Genomic DNA, 15,036 nt, shown 5'->3' with positions numbered 1-15,036 from the left:
TAGTGCATTCCTATTTAACCGCAATGTGTTCACGGGCATGTTTTGTATTTTACAAGAGACAGACACTCAAGGATGTCGCCATTATCCTCTCCTCTATTGTTTATTTCTGTAATCACCTTTTTGTCCGAATAGTGACCAGCCAATTTTTTAATTCGACTTTGACATTCTGGCTCCTCTTAAACAGGTTCGTCCCCTCTCCTCCTCAACCTCCCTGCTCCCCTCAATTAATATTTGGAGTGGTGTCTTTCTGTTTAAAGACACTCTCCCCTGAGGAGGTCTTCTAACAATAGTCTAGTGTGTGGCTCTGAATTCTGGGGCTGAGGCGTCTTTAAGAGCACTGAACGATTTCAATTAAGATAAACATTGCCACGTAACAGCATTTGTGTTGTCATTTTGAGGGCTTTGTTTCATAGTGGTGGTTTGGAATGACGATTGGTGAGACTGGTGGAGGACTTCAAAAAATTTGAAAGGTCCTGATAAAATAAGAAAAAGGCTACTTGTCTTTTTTTTTTTTTTTTTTTAAGCTCCCCCAAGACATTTTTACATTATAATTTTATACAATGTTTTTCATGTTTTTTTTTTTTTTTAAATAGATTGTTACACTGAGAGGTTGGTTTAAAAGTCTTTTTCTGTCCCTGAATAAATCATAACAACAATCAGATAAATAAGTGTTTTAAGTGCATTTGTATTAGGTCAGGTTTGTTGATTACTGGTGCTGCTCCCATTCATCTATATTTAGAAGCTTAACATACAATAAATGGGCAGTCACACTAGATTTAAGGCATGCAAAATGATTTCGGACCTGCAAAAATGTATTGATGCAAAACTGCAAAAAAAAAATTTTCAGTCTGTGACATTTAGGTCCCTTATTGGTCAAACGTCTTCTAAAAAAGAATTTACTGAATTCAAATGTAGAATTAAGTTCAACAAACTTTTGTATACAGTGAAATTCTTACCATATACTTGCATACCTGCAGTTCCATTTTTGCATGCTTATGATTGTTAGTGAATAAAGCACAAAGACTGGTGTGAATGACTCTTTATGGTCATTGGCTTAATCTAGAGAATTTACAAAGTGAATGCTCTTTGTGTTTAAATGATCAAATGCCATGTCTTAAATTCTATATTCTGCTGTAATTAATCTATCGCCTTCTATTCTACTTACAGCTGGAACCATTTCTGGGGAAGAGATCCCCATCGTGTCAAAGACCAACATCAAAGAGTACAGAGACAGTTTCTCTTGTGAGAAATTCAGTTTCCACAGCAACCCCAATATCACCTTCTATGTATATGTCAGCAACTTCTCATGGCCAATCAAAATACAGGTGAGGGTAAAGATATATATATATATATATATATATATATATATATATATATATATATATATATATATAAATAAAATAAATCACTCACCAGACTTTTGACACAATAAGTAAGCATAATGGACCTGAAAACTGGAAAAGACATTAGGCAAATATTTGATATAAAATGTATTTAGCAATTAACTTCATACAAAGGGCAGTAAACTTAAAAACAAAAAAACAACAACAGCAGCAGCAACAACTACATTAATATTTGGTGTGACCAACCTATTCCTTTAAAACAGCACCAGTTCACCTAGGTATACCTGCACACAGTTTTTCTTAGTTGATGGCAGATAGGTTGTTCCAAGCTTCTTGGAGAACTTGCCATAGTTCATGTAATCCCAGACTGACTCAGTGATGTTGAGATCAAGGCTCTGTGTGGGCCATACCATCTTGTTCTACTTCTGTTGTATTCTGTTTGCAAAAGGAATGTTTGGAAATCTAAAATATATATTTTCTATTGACACACTAAAGCATATAAGATATAAAATAACCACCTTAAGACTAATATTAAGTCTTTGCACAGAACTGTATCACATTTTTGTGTTTAAATAATAATTTTACAAGTTGTTTGAAACGTCATGTCAGCTCCACATTTAACACAAAATATTCACAACGTTGGAACCTGAAAAATTTAAACAGAATTTCACATCTAACATTTAAGTGCTTGTATTATGTAAAAAATGCAGTGTGCCTTAACTGTTTGAATGTGATGATTGGGTTTAACTAAACCCCTGTGTAGGATCCTATTTGTTACATTTTTCAACATTTACAGTATATTTTGAAGTTAAAATATATAATGTATTATTTGCCCTTTAACTATTTACATATTTATATACACATTTTATGTTTATTGTTTTCATTCATTATTTGTACTATTTACAAGTATTTAAACAAGAGTTTAAAACTGATATCTATAACAAGCACTAAAATGGTCTCTTTAAGAATAGAGGCTCGCAGAAACAGTGTTGCCATGTCCACTTATTATAAGCAATCTTGGGCTTGTTTATTTATGAAGTTGCTTATAAATAAGGGCAGTCTTGAGTTGGGTTGCGTTTTTTGGGGCTTATTTCCGGAATAGTTGGGTTTTTAGGCCTTGTGTTTCTAGACCACGTCACCTGACGACACTGCACAGAAGTGATTCGGTTGAGCGTTTTTATGTATAATGGTATCCTTGGTATGTGTGATTTAGAGTTAAATATAAATTTTTCTGTTGTTGTTTTTGATCAACAACTGACTAAATAACAGAAAGGATATTAAAAGAGACAATTATTCAATGAAAATGAATTGTATGGTTGTTATCTTTGGACACATTGCACGGAACAAGTCAAACCGAAGTTTTGCTCTCATAATAAATCCAACCAACATGTTAGACTGGTCTGTAGAGCCATATGCGGTAAAACTAAGAATGTTCTGAAAACAGTCTGTGGAAAAGTTAAGCCAAAATCAGAGCTGACCTTGTTAAATGCAATTTTTTTGTGGAAAAGTTTAACCGAAGTCAGAGTTGACTTTGTTAAATGCTGTGTAAATGTAACTGTAGCATATCACACTCTAAAGCTATGCTGACTTCTGTGACAATTCCAGACCCACTGCAGCCAAATAAGGTACATTTCCTTAGAGTGCACTCATGTGACACAAGATGCTGTGAAAGGATCTTTGTGCTAAACTTCTTTGCCACTACACAACTCAATCAGTGGCAAGTGAAGTCTGAACATTTACCAGCCAGTGGCTAATGACAGACATTTTTTAGTCACATAGCATGAAATTTGGTTTCATATGATTTACTTGCGTTGTAAGGGCTGGGCCTGCAGTCTCAGTATGATAGGTAACTTCACATGTGTTAAGCAAAGCAGGGACAATTCTCTGGAAACATCCATCACATGTATGAAATGGATATGACTGCATTTTTAAATCCACAAAAACAAATGTTTCTGAAAGGATCCAACAGTCTTTGATGTGGAAATCAATTATTCATTTATACACGGGGACAAGTTTGCATCTTATGATCCATAAAATTGAATCAGCTCTTAAGTGGCAATGTGTTACGTTGCCAGATCTCTAGACGACGGGACATAAAATGATAGTTCTAGAGTAAGTGCAGACTGATGCTATCTGTCTTGGAAAAACATTTTTGTTTAATCCACACTGTGGTACATCACTCTTATTATGAAAAATGTTTGGAGTCTTCATTGCCTGCAATCAAAAAGAGTGAGAAGAACTTACACTTGCACAGGTAGTTTGGTTTTAGAAGGAAGATAAATATTGGCTTGGCATCCATTTAAAACAGTCAGATGTACTTATAGTTATTAAAATTGTGTCTCATGTTCTTTAAGATAAATATCATATATGTGACCCTTTGAATTGTAATGCAAACATTGGTCCCCGGTTGGGATAACCACTGAATTGGCGAGTACTGATACCACTTTTCCACAGAAATATGGCTGGTGTTGTTGTTGCTTTTCCACTAGTGGTGGGGATTTTGATTCATCTCAGTGACTTAGGTCTTTTGAATCCTTTCATCAAAAAGATTCATTCAGATTCATTAATTGACCATTTCTGTAAATTATGCATTTGTGCCAGTAGATGGGGACAAATGAGTGTTTTACGTTTTAAACAAGTTACTGAACCAAATTCAATTGCACTAAACCAAAAGTACAGAATCATTCATGACCGAAACAAGTCTAATTATCCTTTAATAAGGCTTGCATATCCACAGTTCTAAGAGACTTCAGGGGTGTGTTTAAACATCATAAGCATTTCCCCACAAATGACAAAAAAACAGATCCATCATTTTGTGATTGCTAAGCATGACTTTTATTAAGTTATACAAAAAGACAACAATACTGCCTAAAAAAAATAAATTCAGTTTCAATAACGTCCTTATGTCATTGTAATGTGTGGTCATCAGTCACTGTTATTCATAAGTCGCACGACCCCTTGTTGAATGAGATTGTCCAACTTAACGAACAACATACCTCCTCCTCTTGTTCAGTCACTCAGCAGATTCTCATTTACGAACAAGATGACCGATTCATTCATTTCATTAGCGGATGATTGTATCAGTACATTCAGTATGTTCATGAGCAAGATCAGACTCAAATGACCAATTGGTTTAGTGAACAGTGTATTCGTTCAGTGGGTCAAACCAGTGATATGCTCCTTCACAACCCACAATCGAATGCAATTGGTTCGCCCTATAGTCAGTCTTTACAGGTATAAAAAGCCACTAAAACAGTCTTGTGCTTCAAACTAGAGCTCATTGGCCTCGAAAGGTAGAGACTTTAGTGAATGAGTGTATGGAAGTGAATGAGAACAATTTATTCACTTAAAAGATTTGTTCACAAACTTAACATCACTAGTTTCCACTTACTTGGAGAACTTGAAAACTGATGATGTACTGCATTACTTCTCACATAGCACATCGCAGTATTTGTTTACAAGTCGTGCTTTTCTTTTTGAGAACATATTTTAACATCCAAAGTAATTTAATTTAGCGTCTTGTAATGCAAAGTTATTATAAGGTTTTTTCAAATATATAACAAATACAATTCTTCACAATCAGTTGACAAATAGGATATTTGTAAATCTAATAATTTTAATTCAGACAGACAGGGAGAATAAAACTGGAGTAGCTGTGCAGTGCAACCAAAATAGGAACAGTCTGTCTGTCAGCTGAATGTGTTATATCACACACTTTTAGTTGTAGACAGCTTTGTTGATTTTAATGGGAGTGATCTAGTTTTGTGCCATCTAGTGTTGTTTTGCATTTTGAATTGTTGTTTTAAATACTACAGGACATTGTCCCGCCTCTGACCTCTAATGTTTACGGTTCCTGGTTTGAGACCAGCAGGTTGAAGGGGCTGTTTTGGTCCCAGAACCACATTTTGCTCAGTGTAAACATGTGGAACAGGGCCAGATTGGGCATGCCACCATGTTGGTGGAAAAAGGGGATTGAGAGAACCCCCTCACTATTGTACTCTTGACCACAGATTTGCTCCATGGGGAATGGCCCTGCCCTTAGCGTACTCTAACTTGCTTTAGGTTAAACACATCTGCTAAATGACATGTAACCAATATGTGAAAACCATTTGTTCTGTGGCATAAATAGCCAGAATCACTGTAGCATTATGTGACCATTGAGAATTGAGCTCCATGCCCATGCTGAAGCCTCGGAACTGACCACTGCAGATGCTCTGACAGTCACACTCCCTCCCTGTCTCTCTCTGTCCTCTGAACACTGCTCTGAGGATGCTTCCCAAGGCTCAATGACATCAGCACTGCATTATGTCAGTGGCCCTTGGGTGTATGGTTGGCCCGAGTCAGGGCTGTGCGATGGAAGAGTCACATCCTCAGCTCTGTGGATCAGACTAATGATGTGATCTGGCACTATGAACTCACACCTCAGCTGTGACCATTATAATACTTCAGTGAGGAATACTGGTTTGTTATGACATGTAGACACCAGTACAGAACATGATATGTAAACTAGCCGTTACTTTCCATTAAACTCTTCTCAGGTAGGAAGGTGCACAATTGGTCATTCTAACTGCCAGGATGATATACAATATATATTTAACATATTACACAGTTAATTAGTATACTTGTCTTTGAATTGTCAAGCATGGCATTATGCTGTCAAATATTTTGTATAATGCTCGCTAAACTGTAAAATCAACCGTTGTCCCAGAGAACCTTTTTCTTACATAGCTGTGCTAGTTTCACATCACTTCTTCTCACATAACAACACAAATAATCTCAAATCAGTATTTCCACAAATAAATGTCCATTTATTTTTTTTTAAGTTGGCACATAATTTGCTGGATAATGTGCAGTTAGCCTGTCATTATCGCAACATAATAAGATGATCATGCTGTCTTGCTTCTTTTTGCGATAATCACTGGCTGACTGTAAATGATCCTTTACATACATATGATTATACATCTGGACAGCTACTCCATTTGACAAAACAGGCATGTTAGTCTATATGCTTATGATACTGGTACAACACATTGGACAATGTATGATACCTGTCCTCTGATGGCTTTCCTTATATGCACATCAAAGCACATCAATGATTTATTGTTAAACACATTTTTAATGCCAAGTGAAGCGATCTATAAAAAAAAATATAATAACAGAGGAGGAATTCATCTGGTCTATCCATATGGTTTATAAAGATAACCACCACAAATCCTCTCAACCTTTCTGTCGTTCATTACCTTTTGCCATCTGTGCACCAAGACGCTCTGATACAACACTGGGACTATTTTCAGCAGAGAGAATACCACCTAATATTGATCTGCATTCATTCCTGTGTTCCTCTATCATGTATGAGATGAGTTCCTCTGATAAGGTTCATTTATTTACTTACGCTTTCTCAGACCTTCATCTCTGTTGAGCTGTGTTCAAGCAGTAATAGTTTTCTATTAGATTTCCCAAAAGCAGAGTCAATTATTTACCATAGCGATGCATCATTAAATCAAATGGACCCCCATGACACGGTAAGCCCTCTCTCTTCTGATATTTATGATCAGAGAGCGCGATCAACATTTATTAGCTTACCGGGGAAATTGGGACTGCGATCGCAAGCTCCAGCATGCACATCTGAGAACCCCGACCCCTCTAAAAAAAATCAGATATTACATATGGAGTATTCGTGTGGAGATATTGCAAGTGAAGTGCTCTCATTGTGCAGGAAACTCAATCTGACAAAACATTACTGCTGCTTAACTGTCTCAGTGGGTCAAGATGAGGTCAGCCAGCATGAGAGCGATATAATAAATAAATAAAATAAACTCCTGCATGTCTATGCATGCTGTTTTATTTTCAGGGGGGGGTTTTTTTCTTGTAATTTGATAGTACACAAGTAAAAAAAAACCATCAAATATGTGCAGGAGAGACTTAAAAAACCCACCTGGCCTTATTTGAATACATTTAGAGCATATTAGATCAAATGTAAATAAGATATAACATGATATGTAGGCTCCAGTCATATCAGTACCCTTATTTTACATGGAGCAGGTCGCCTTGAGATCACATGACCCCCCGTAACCGGACACTTTCTTACAGAATAAACGAATCGCGCTGTCTGTTAATAGTGCATTTCTTAAACGGCATCGGTAACTGAAAACGTTTGCTTTTGCGCGATGCTGTATCTATCATATATTAATACATGCAGTCAGAAATACAAACCACATTTACAATTTTGTATATAATTAAAAGAGACACTGTAACCCCATTTGATAATCAATATTGTTTCAAATCAAATAAAAATCAAATCACTTTTATTGTCACAAAACGTATGCACAAGTGCAACAGTGGGTGAAAGTCTTGGGTGCAGTTCCGAGCAACATAGCAGTCATGACAGTGATAAGACATATACCAATTTACAATAAACATCAGATTTACACAACACAATTTACAAATCTAATATACACATAATTACACAACGCAGTAATAATATACAATGTACAGTATACAATACACACAATATAGAACACACATACACATAATATAGAATACACATGCAATAAAAATAGTATATAAAGTATATATAAAATATACAGTAGGTTGTATTGTACTGTATTGACATTCAGGCTGTCGGTTGATAGTCAGTTGCCAGTGTGTTGTTAAGAGAGAATATAATTTATGACGGTCCAGTGTAAGATTAAGATTAATAAAGTGCAGTGCTGATGTATGTTGATCGTGAGAGATCAAGAGTTCAAAAGTATGATTGCTTGGGGGAAGAAGCTGTCATGGAGTCGGCTGGTGCGGGTCCTGATGCTGCGATACCGCCTGCCTGATGGTAGCAGTGAGAGCAGCCCATGGCTCGGGTGGCTGGAGTCTCTGATCCTCTGAGCTTTTTTCACACACCGCCTGGTATATATGTCCTGGAGGAAGGGAAGCTCACCTCCGATGATGTGTCTGGCAGTTTGAACCACCCTTTGCAGGACTTTGCGGTTGTGGGCGGTGCTTTTGCCGTACCAGGCAGTGATGCAGCCAGTCAGGATGCTCTCTACAGTGCTGGTGTAGAACCGTGTGAGGATGTGGTGGTTCATTCCAAACTTCCTCAGCCATCTCAGGAAGAAGAGGCGCTGATGAGCCTTCTTCACAACAGCCTCAGTGTGGATGGACTTTGTGAGTTCCTCTGTGATGTGGACACCGAGGAACTTGAAACTGCTGACTCTCTCCACCGGTGCTCCATTGATGGTGATGGGGCTGTGTTCTCTGTCTTTTCTCCTGAAGTCCACCACAAGCTCCTTTGCCTTACTGACATTGAGGGTGAGGTTGTGCTCCTAACACCAGCGTGTCAGAGTGTACACCTCCTTTCTGTAGGCTGTTTTATCATTGTCAGTGATCAGACTTACCACCGTTGTATCATCAGTAAACTTAATGATGTGTGTACAGGGAATACAGGAGTTGGCTGAGAACACAGCCCTGCGGGGCTCCAGTGTTGAGGGTCAGTGATGAGATGTTGCTGCCCATTCTAACCACCTGGCGTCTGCTTGACAGGAAGTCCAGGGTCCAGCTGCACAGCGAGCTGTTTAAGCCCAGAGCCTGGAGTTTCTCATCAAGCTTGGAGGGCACTATGGTGTTGAATGCTGAGCTGTAGTATTAATATTTGTATTAATTATTAATTAATACATTATTATTATTAATTATTAATTTGTATTTAGTATTAATATTTGAATTCACTTCCTACAGCTACTGTACCTTCAAGTAGGCCTTATGTCTACTTGTACACATTCATATGTGGACACGTGTGACACAATATGGCTACATGAATTGATGATGTGCTATTAATCATAGAATTTGACCTTAAGTTTGCACACTGATTCTCTAATGAAGGTAGAGCAAATAGCTACTGTGGTCTCACAGTTGTTTCTACTCTCTCTCCTTTAAATCTGTGCCTAAAATGCTCATTAGGAAAATCTTCCTGACAGTCCTGGCCAGATTTTAAATGTTTGTTAGTGGTTATTCATTTGACAGCATGATAAGCAATAACTATACAGAGTAGTTAAAGTCCTATATCAATTTATACAAAAATGAAATAAATGATGATTAAATAAAATTATATCTATGTTAAAAGGGGTGTTCATTCAACTGGCGGATCTAGATTAATTTACAGTTCACATTCATTGACGAAGGTTTTTTGACCGAAGCAAGATGAAACTGCATTTTATAAAGCCTAATTTTACTCTGGCAGCTAAGGACAACTGATGTAGGGACCTAATGAATAGTGCAATGTTTAAGAATTTTTAAAAGTTATAAACTACAGTAGTATGTTGAATGCTCTGGAGAGGTCATGTAGCAGATGGAGGAAAAAGTCAAAAAAGGTTTGGAACAACATGAGGGTGAGTGAATGATGGGATAATTTTCATTTAGAGTAAACTATCCCTTTAAATGTGACCGATGTATCCAAATGACTTAAATTAAAATTTTATGTTAGAGTTAATGCCTTGTTCAGATTGTGCTTCCACAGCATCCCGTCACAGCAAACAATGTATTGTCTCCATGGAAGACCATTTGGATGGCCTAATTGGCAAGATGTGGGGCTGCACAACTGCTCTTTTCAATCTTGGCATCTTGCTTGCCACTCTTTTGGGGGCAGAAATGGTTCGGCCCTAATGGAGTGTTAAAGCTTTCTCCAGCGCTGTCTTTAGCCTCAGCCGTGCTCCTGTGAGTGAGCCAACAATGTAATGAAATTAATGGGTTCTCTGCAGGACGTGCCCTGCTCTGCCATGTTGCATTATTCATCTGGAGAGTCAGGGTGACTTACAATTGCGTACATTTAGAACATTAATCCGTTTATCTTCGCTGGGTATTTATTCAAGCAGTTCTTTTCCTTGCCTAACGGGATGCTGTGGCTGCCCACTCTTTGACACTGTGCTTGAACAACTTTTCACAAGTGTGCTGATGCTGAGTTAATGGCCCTGCAGTACTTACTGCCAAACCGATGATTTCTTATTCAGGCAGGATGTGTTCTGAAGCTCGGCAGAGAATTTATCAGACTATTTGCTGAGTCACATAGCATATCAATATGAAATCTCTGGATAAAACATATTTAGATGAACCGAGTTGAGTTAGTGGACCGAATAATGTCTCACAAATAAGGTTGAGAAGCATAAGCAGCACAAAACTTAAATGCCGCCCATGTTTTTACTCTCTCCATCAGTGAGAAATCTAATCCATACTATCAGTCAACTTGAAAAGAATAGTTAACCCAAAAATTATCTGTTTGATTTTTTTTCTTCTGTTGAACACAAAAGGAGATGTAAGGCAGAATGTTAGCCTCAGTCACTGTGAACATGTAATTAGGGACACTTTAACATATAGTTAGACTAATGTAGACCACAAGCCCTAAAGGCAAACGTCTGGCATGTATGTAATTTGCCTGAGGTATATCAGCTCAGGTAACCATCAACAGCCATTATAGCTTCTTTTTAACAATTAGAGGGTCCAAGGAAAAGGAAAAGCAACACGCATGATGGCCCCTCAAGCAAGAAGTCTGTTATGGCACTATCTGTGGTGAAGATCCCTAGCCATAGGCAGAGGTCTTCATCACACCTTTTCATGTAAAGAGTCCTCCTTTGGTAATCGTTCACCCCTTTATTAATCTCTCTTTTACTCTTGTCTCCTCACAGATCGCCTTCTCTCAGCACAACAGCATCATGGACCTGGTGCAGTTTTTTGTGACCTTTTTCAGGTGGGTGTGCGCTCTTTTTCCATTCTTTCCACTCTGCCTGTCTGTTCCAGAAACACACAATACATGAGTGATTAGACAACTCAGAAGCAGATTGTGACAACATAACAGTCTCTCAGTTGCTAAACCGATGTAAAATGAATTAGCAACAGCCTGCCTGGACTGGATTCCGTCCCTTTGAATCAGTGAGTCAGTGCGCAGAGAGTTGTATAGGTAAAGAGAAAAAGAGACACTATTGCTTGTTGTGTCCTCCAGCTGTACCCTGTCAGTCATCTATAGATACACTACTGTAAACATTTGATCTCCTAAATAATCAGAGAGAGTAAACTGTTTCTATGGACCTAAGCAGCATGATACTGTTTACTTTGCTTATAGTGTATGTTAGCTGTCTGTATCTCAGAATTGCTGTGGTTTTGCTTTTCTTACCATTGCTAGAGGCCTGGATCACATAGTCTAACAAGCTGAGTTGCTGAGGAAACAGGGCTGAAGTTGACTGAAGAGTTCAACTTTAAATTTAAATTTCTGCACTAAAACTGTTTTTACACTAGCTTTTTTTGCCCTACTTTGTGAAGTTGTTTAAACTCTTAAAGTCAACATGAAATGGCATCTGCAACCCATTTTACTTCCACAATGTGTCATATTTCTTAGTGAAAAAGGATATTCAAAAAGAAAAAAAAATGTTGACCCCTCTCCAAACATAGCGCTTATGGTTGTGACCATAAAGCTCTATTTTGGTCTCGTCACTCCAAATTACAGTGTGGCAGAAGCTGTGAGGCGTGTCGGGCATATTGTAACCAGGCTTTTTTGTGGCATTGGCTTCTTTCTGGCAACTCGACCATGCAGCTAATTTTTGTTCAAGTATCGTCGTATTGTGCTCCTTGAAACAACCACACTGTCCTTTTCCAGAGCAGCCTGTATTTTTCCTGAGGTTACCTGTGGGTTTTTCTTTGTATCCCGAACAATTCTTCTGGCAAGTTGAAATCTTTCTTGGTCTACCTGACCTTGGCTTGGTATCAAGAGATCCCCGAATTTTCCACTTCTTAATACGTGATTGAACAGTACTGACTGGCATTTTCAAGGCTTTGGATATATTTTTATATCCTTTTCCATCTTTATAAAGTTCCATTACCTTGTTACGCAGGTCTTTTGACAGTTCTTTTCTGCTCCCCTTGGCTCAGTATCTAGCCTGCTAAGTGCATCCACATGAGAGCTAACAAACTCATTGACTATTTATACACAGACACTAACTGCAATTTAAAAAGCCACAGGTGTGGGAAATTAACCTTTAATTGCCATTTAAACCTGTGTGTGTCACCTTGTGTGTCTGTAACAAGGCCAAACATTCATGGGTATGTAAACTTTTGATCAGGGCCATTTGGGTGATTTCTGTTACCATTATGATTTTTAAAGGAGCCAAACAACTATGTGATAATAAATGGCTTCATATGATCACTATCCTTAAATAAAAGACATTTTTTTTTGCATGATCAGTCCTATTTTCAAAATCAATGGCAAAATTTCACAATTTCTGCCAGGGTATGCAAACTTTTGAGCACAACTGTATGCACAAATATGACATTCTCCAAGTTGTTTTTGTAGAAACACTATTTTAGTCTCAGCTTTCAAATTATGTCACTTTTATCACGAAACTCAAACAATAAATGTTGTTTTGATGCTCTTTAATGCTGTTTGTGACTGATTGCGGTAGTTGACCATTCAAATGCAGCGGGGCACAGTGCTCTCTCTCTCTCTCCAAATTATAGCACAAAAAAGAAACCTGAATGAACATCAGTGGGTATATTGAAAGATACAGTACAACTTACTGAAATGCGTCTTCTCTCATGTAATCGCCCAGTCTGTTAATGTTGAAATGACATTGGAGAAAATCAATGGGAAAATCTCAAGCCCTGGATCACTCACGGAAACAGCGCCTGTGCACACTGCATGCACACATACCAAGTGACAATCACACGCCCAGTCTATTCTCTGTTATCTGCGTCGCCATGAATGTTCCTTTTTAATGTATTAAAATCATTCATTTATTGCAAGCCCTTGCAATATGCATCTCATGATATGTACATCTCAGACTTATTATAGTATTGATTTTTTTGTAATTATTTTTATTTTTATATTATTTTCTATTTTCAGTTGAATTTCAGTTTTAGTTTAAGTATTTTGCTTGATTTTTTTTTTTTTTTTTGCTAGTTTTTATTAGTTTTTATCTAAATAAAATTAAAAAAAACATTACTATTTAGTTATTATTTATTTAATTCAGTTTTAGTTTTTTTTTCACAAACTCCACTGGCTGCCCTTACTTGCACGTTATCCGTTATCCAAGGACCCGCAAGCAGTCGTGAAACACAGACGATCGCCTCGCACTCGCACTTCACACCACACCTCGCGTACCTCACTTATACTCATTTGAACTATTGGCCCAGGCGTGTAACCTTTTAAGACATGATGCTAATGTTTGCTGTGTCTTTTTAGTTTGTTTAATGCTGCTCATCGTTACCTCTATCTGCTGTCTTTGCCATGGTCAAGGAATGTCTGGTAAATGTCTTTGTGAGAGCGCATGTATGATTTCAGATTAGTTGGGTTTTTACCCTTTATTTCGGTGCCACAGTTAGCATTTTGTGACACAACGATGCATTTGCTTTTTAGAGTCACTGTGTCGTATTCAAAGTACTCCTGAAACAGCACTTGTTTGCTTTCTGCCAACCACCATTACATCAGTTTACCCCGAAACTGTCAGATGTTTAAAACCTTTCTGTCATCTTGGAAGTTTATATACTGTTGCATGTATGTTAATCACAAATCATGCAAGAAATTGCACCAGCTTCACCGCGCATTCCCTTGACATTTGGAAACAATAGGTAAGAAGAAGTGTACAGTTGATTTCCAATGCTTCAGTGGGTGCATATTTGTGGATTACTTGTTTTAACCCTGTGAATTGCTGTTGAAAATGTACCATGACAAGGTGTGGTACAACTGTCAAATGGGATAAACTGTCAAACAATGATTAAAAAAATAAAAATAAAATTTAGGCTTTTATCTTTTGTGTTCATGTTGACCAAATACAGTCCTCTTTCCTTCAGAAAGTGTTACTCTTTTTCTAGGAAATTTCCTTACTTTAGAAACGGGCATCAATGCATGGGAGGTAGAGGAGGGAATCAGCAGGGATCTGGAGATGCGATATTATATCAATAACTGGGACGCGATACAATAATATTGTGATTATTTGTTTAGTGTATTGCGGTTCAAACCTGAGTGATATTGCGATCGTTTACTCCTTTCTTGTTTATCTTCCTGCTTTGTGCAACAAGTGCTTAACTTCCTGCTTAGATATTGCCTGACATAGAGCATAAACACGTCAAGAAAAAAGATAAATAAACATACCTTGGTTCCAGTGTGTTTATTACACGAAAACCCTTGTAGTCTTGATGTATGGAGGAATCTATATGGACAGCCTTATAAATGAAACAAGTTATAGAGTTTGCATGTTGGTCAAATAGAAATAGTGGTATGTTCATTGACCTATTAGCACAGTATGTTACATCTTCTTAAAGAGTTGTTCTGAGTGGTGGTCAATCTCTTTTTTTTTGCCAAAAATATATGAAAACACAACTAAAATATTGATTGTTGGCATTCTAATAATTATATAGTTTTGTGAGGTAAAATATCTTAGTATGAAATATCAAACTTTTTCCTTCACCTCCAATGAGAGGTAGCTTTAGGCAGGGTTTTGTGTTGTCACTCAAGTTTTTTCTTCCAATGAGAATTTTCCTGATTTCACCCATGTGATGTCTGCTTTATTCCCACTGAGTAAGATAGCTGGAATCAAAACTAGCCTTAGGCGGACTCTGTTCCATTAACAGTACAGCTAGAGAGATGGTCACTGACAGGATATATCTGTACCTCACATCTACCCTGAATTATGGACTGAATACCTGAAGTATAACAAATTAATAG

At 37.5% G+C, this 15,036-nt stretch overlaps 1 protein-coding gene across 1 annotated transcript in view; it reads left to right on the top strand.

The window, feature by feature from the left end:
• LOC127423623 (attractin-like protein 1) overlaps positions 1-15,036 on the top strand; it is a 165,667-nt gene that overhangs the window by 85,820 nt on the left and 64,811 nt on the right. The window contains exons 24-25 of the mRNA XM_051668087.1: positions 1,168-1,325; positions 11,009-11,070. Coding sequence (XP_051524047.1) covers positions 1,168-1,325; positions 11,009-11,070 — 220 coding nt within the window. The remainder of the gene's footprint in view (positions 1-1,167; positions 1,326-11,008; positions 11,071-15,036) is intronic.

The sequence above is a fragment of the Myxocyprinus asiaticus genome, chromosome 32 (assembly GCF_019703515.2).
Source record: "Myxocyprinus asiaticus isolate MX2 ecotype Aquarium Trade chromosome 32, UBuf_Myxa_2, whole genome shotgun sequence".
Lineage (NCBI taxonomy): Eukaryota > Metazoa > Chordata > Actinopteri > Cypriniformes > Catostomidae > Myxocyprinus > Myxocyprinus asiaticus.
The sequence above is the reverse complement of the archived record's forward strand: the minus strand, read 5'-3'. Positions and strand labels throughout refer to the sequence as shown.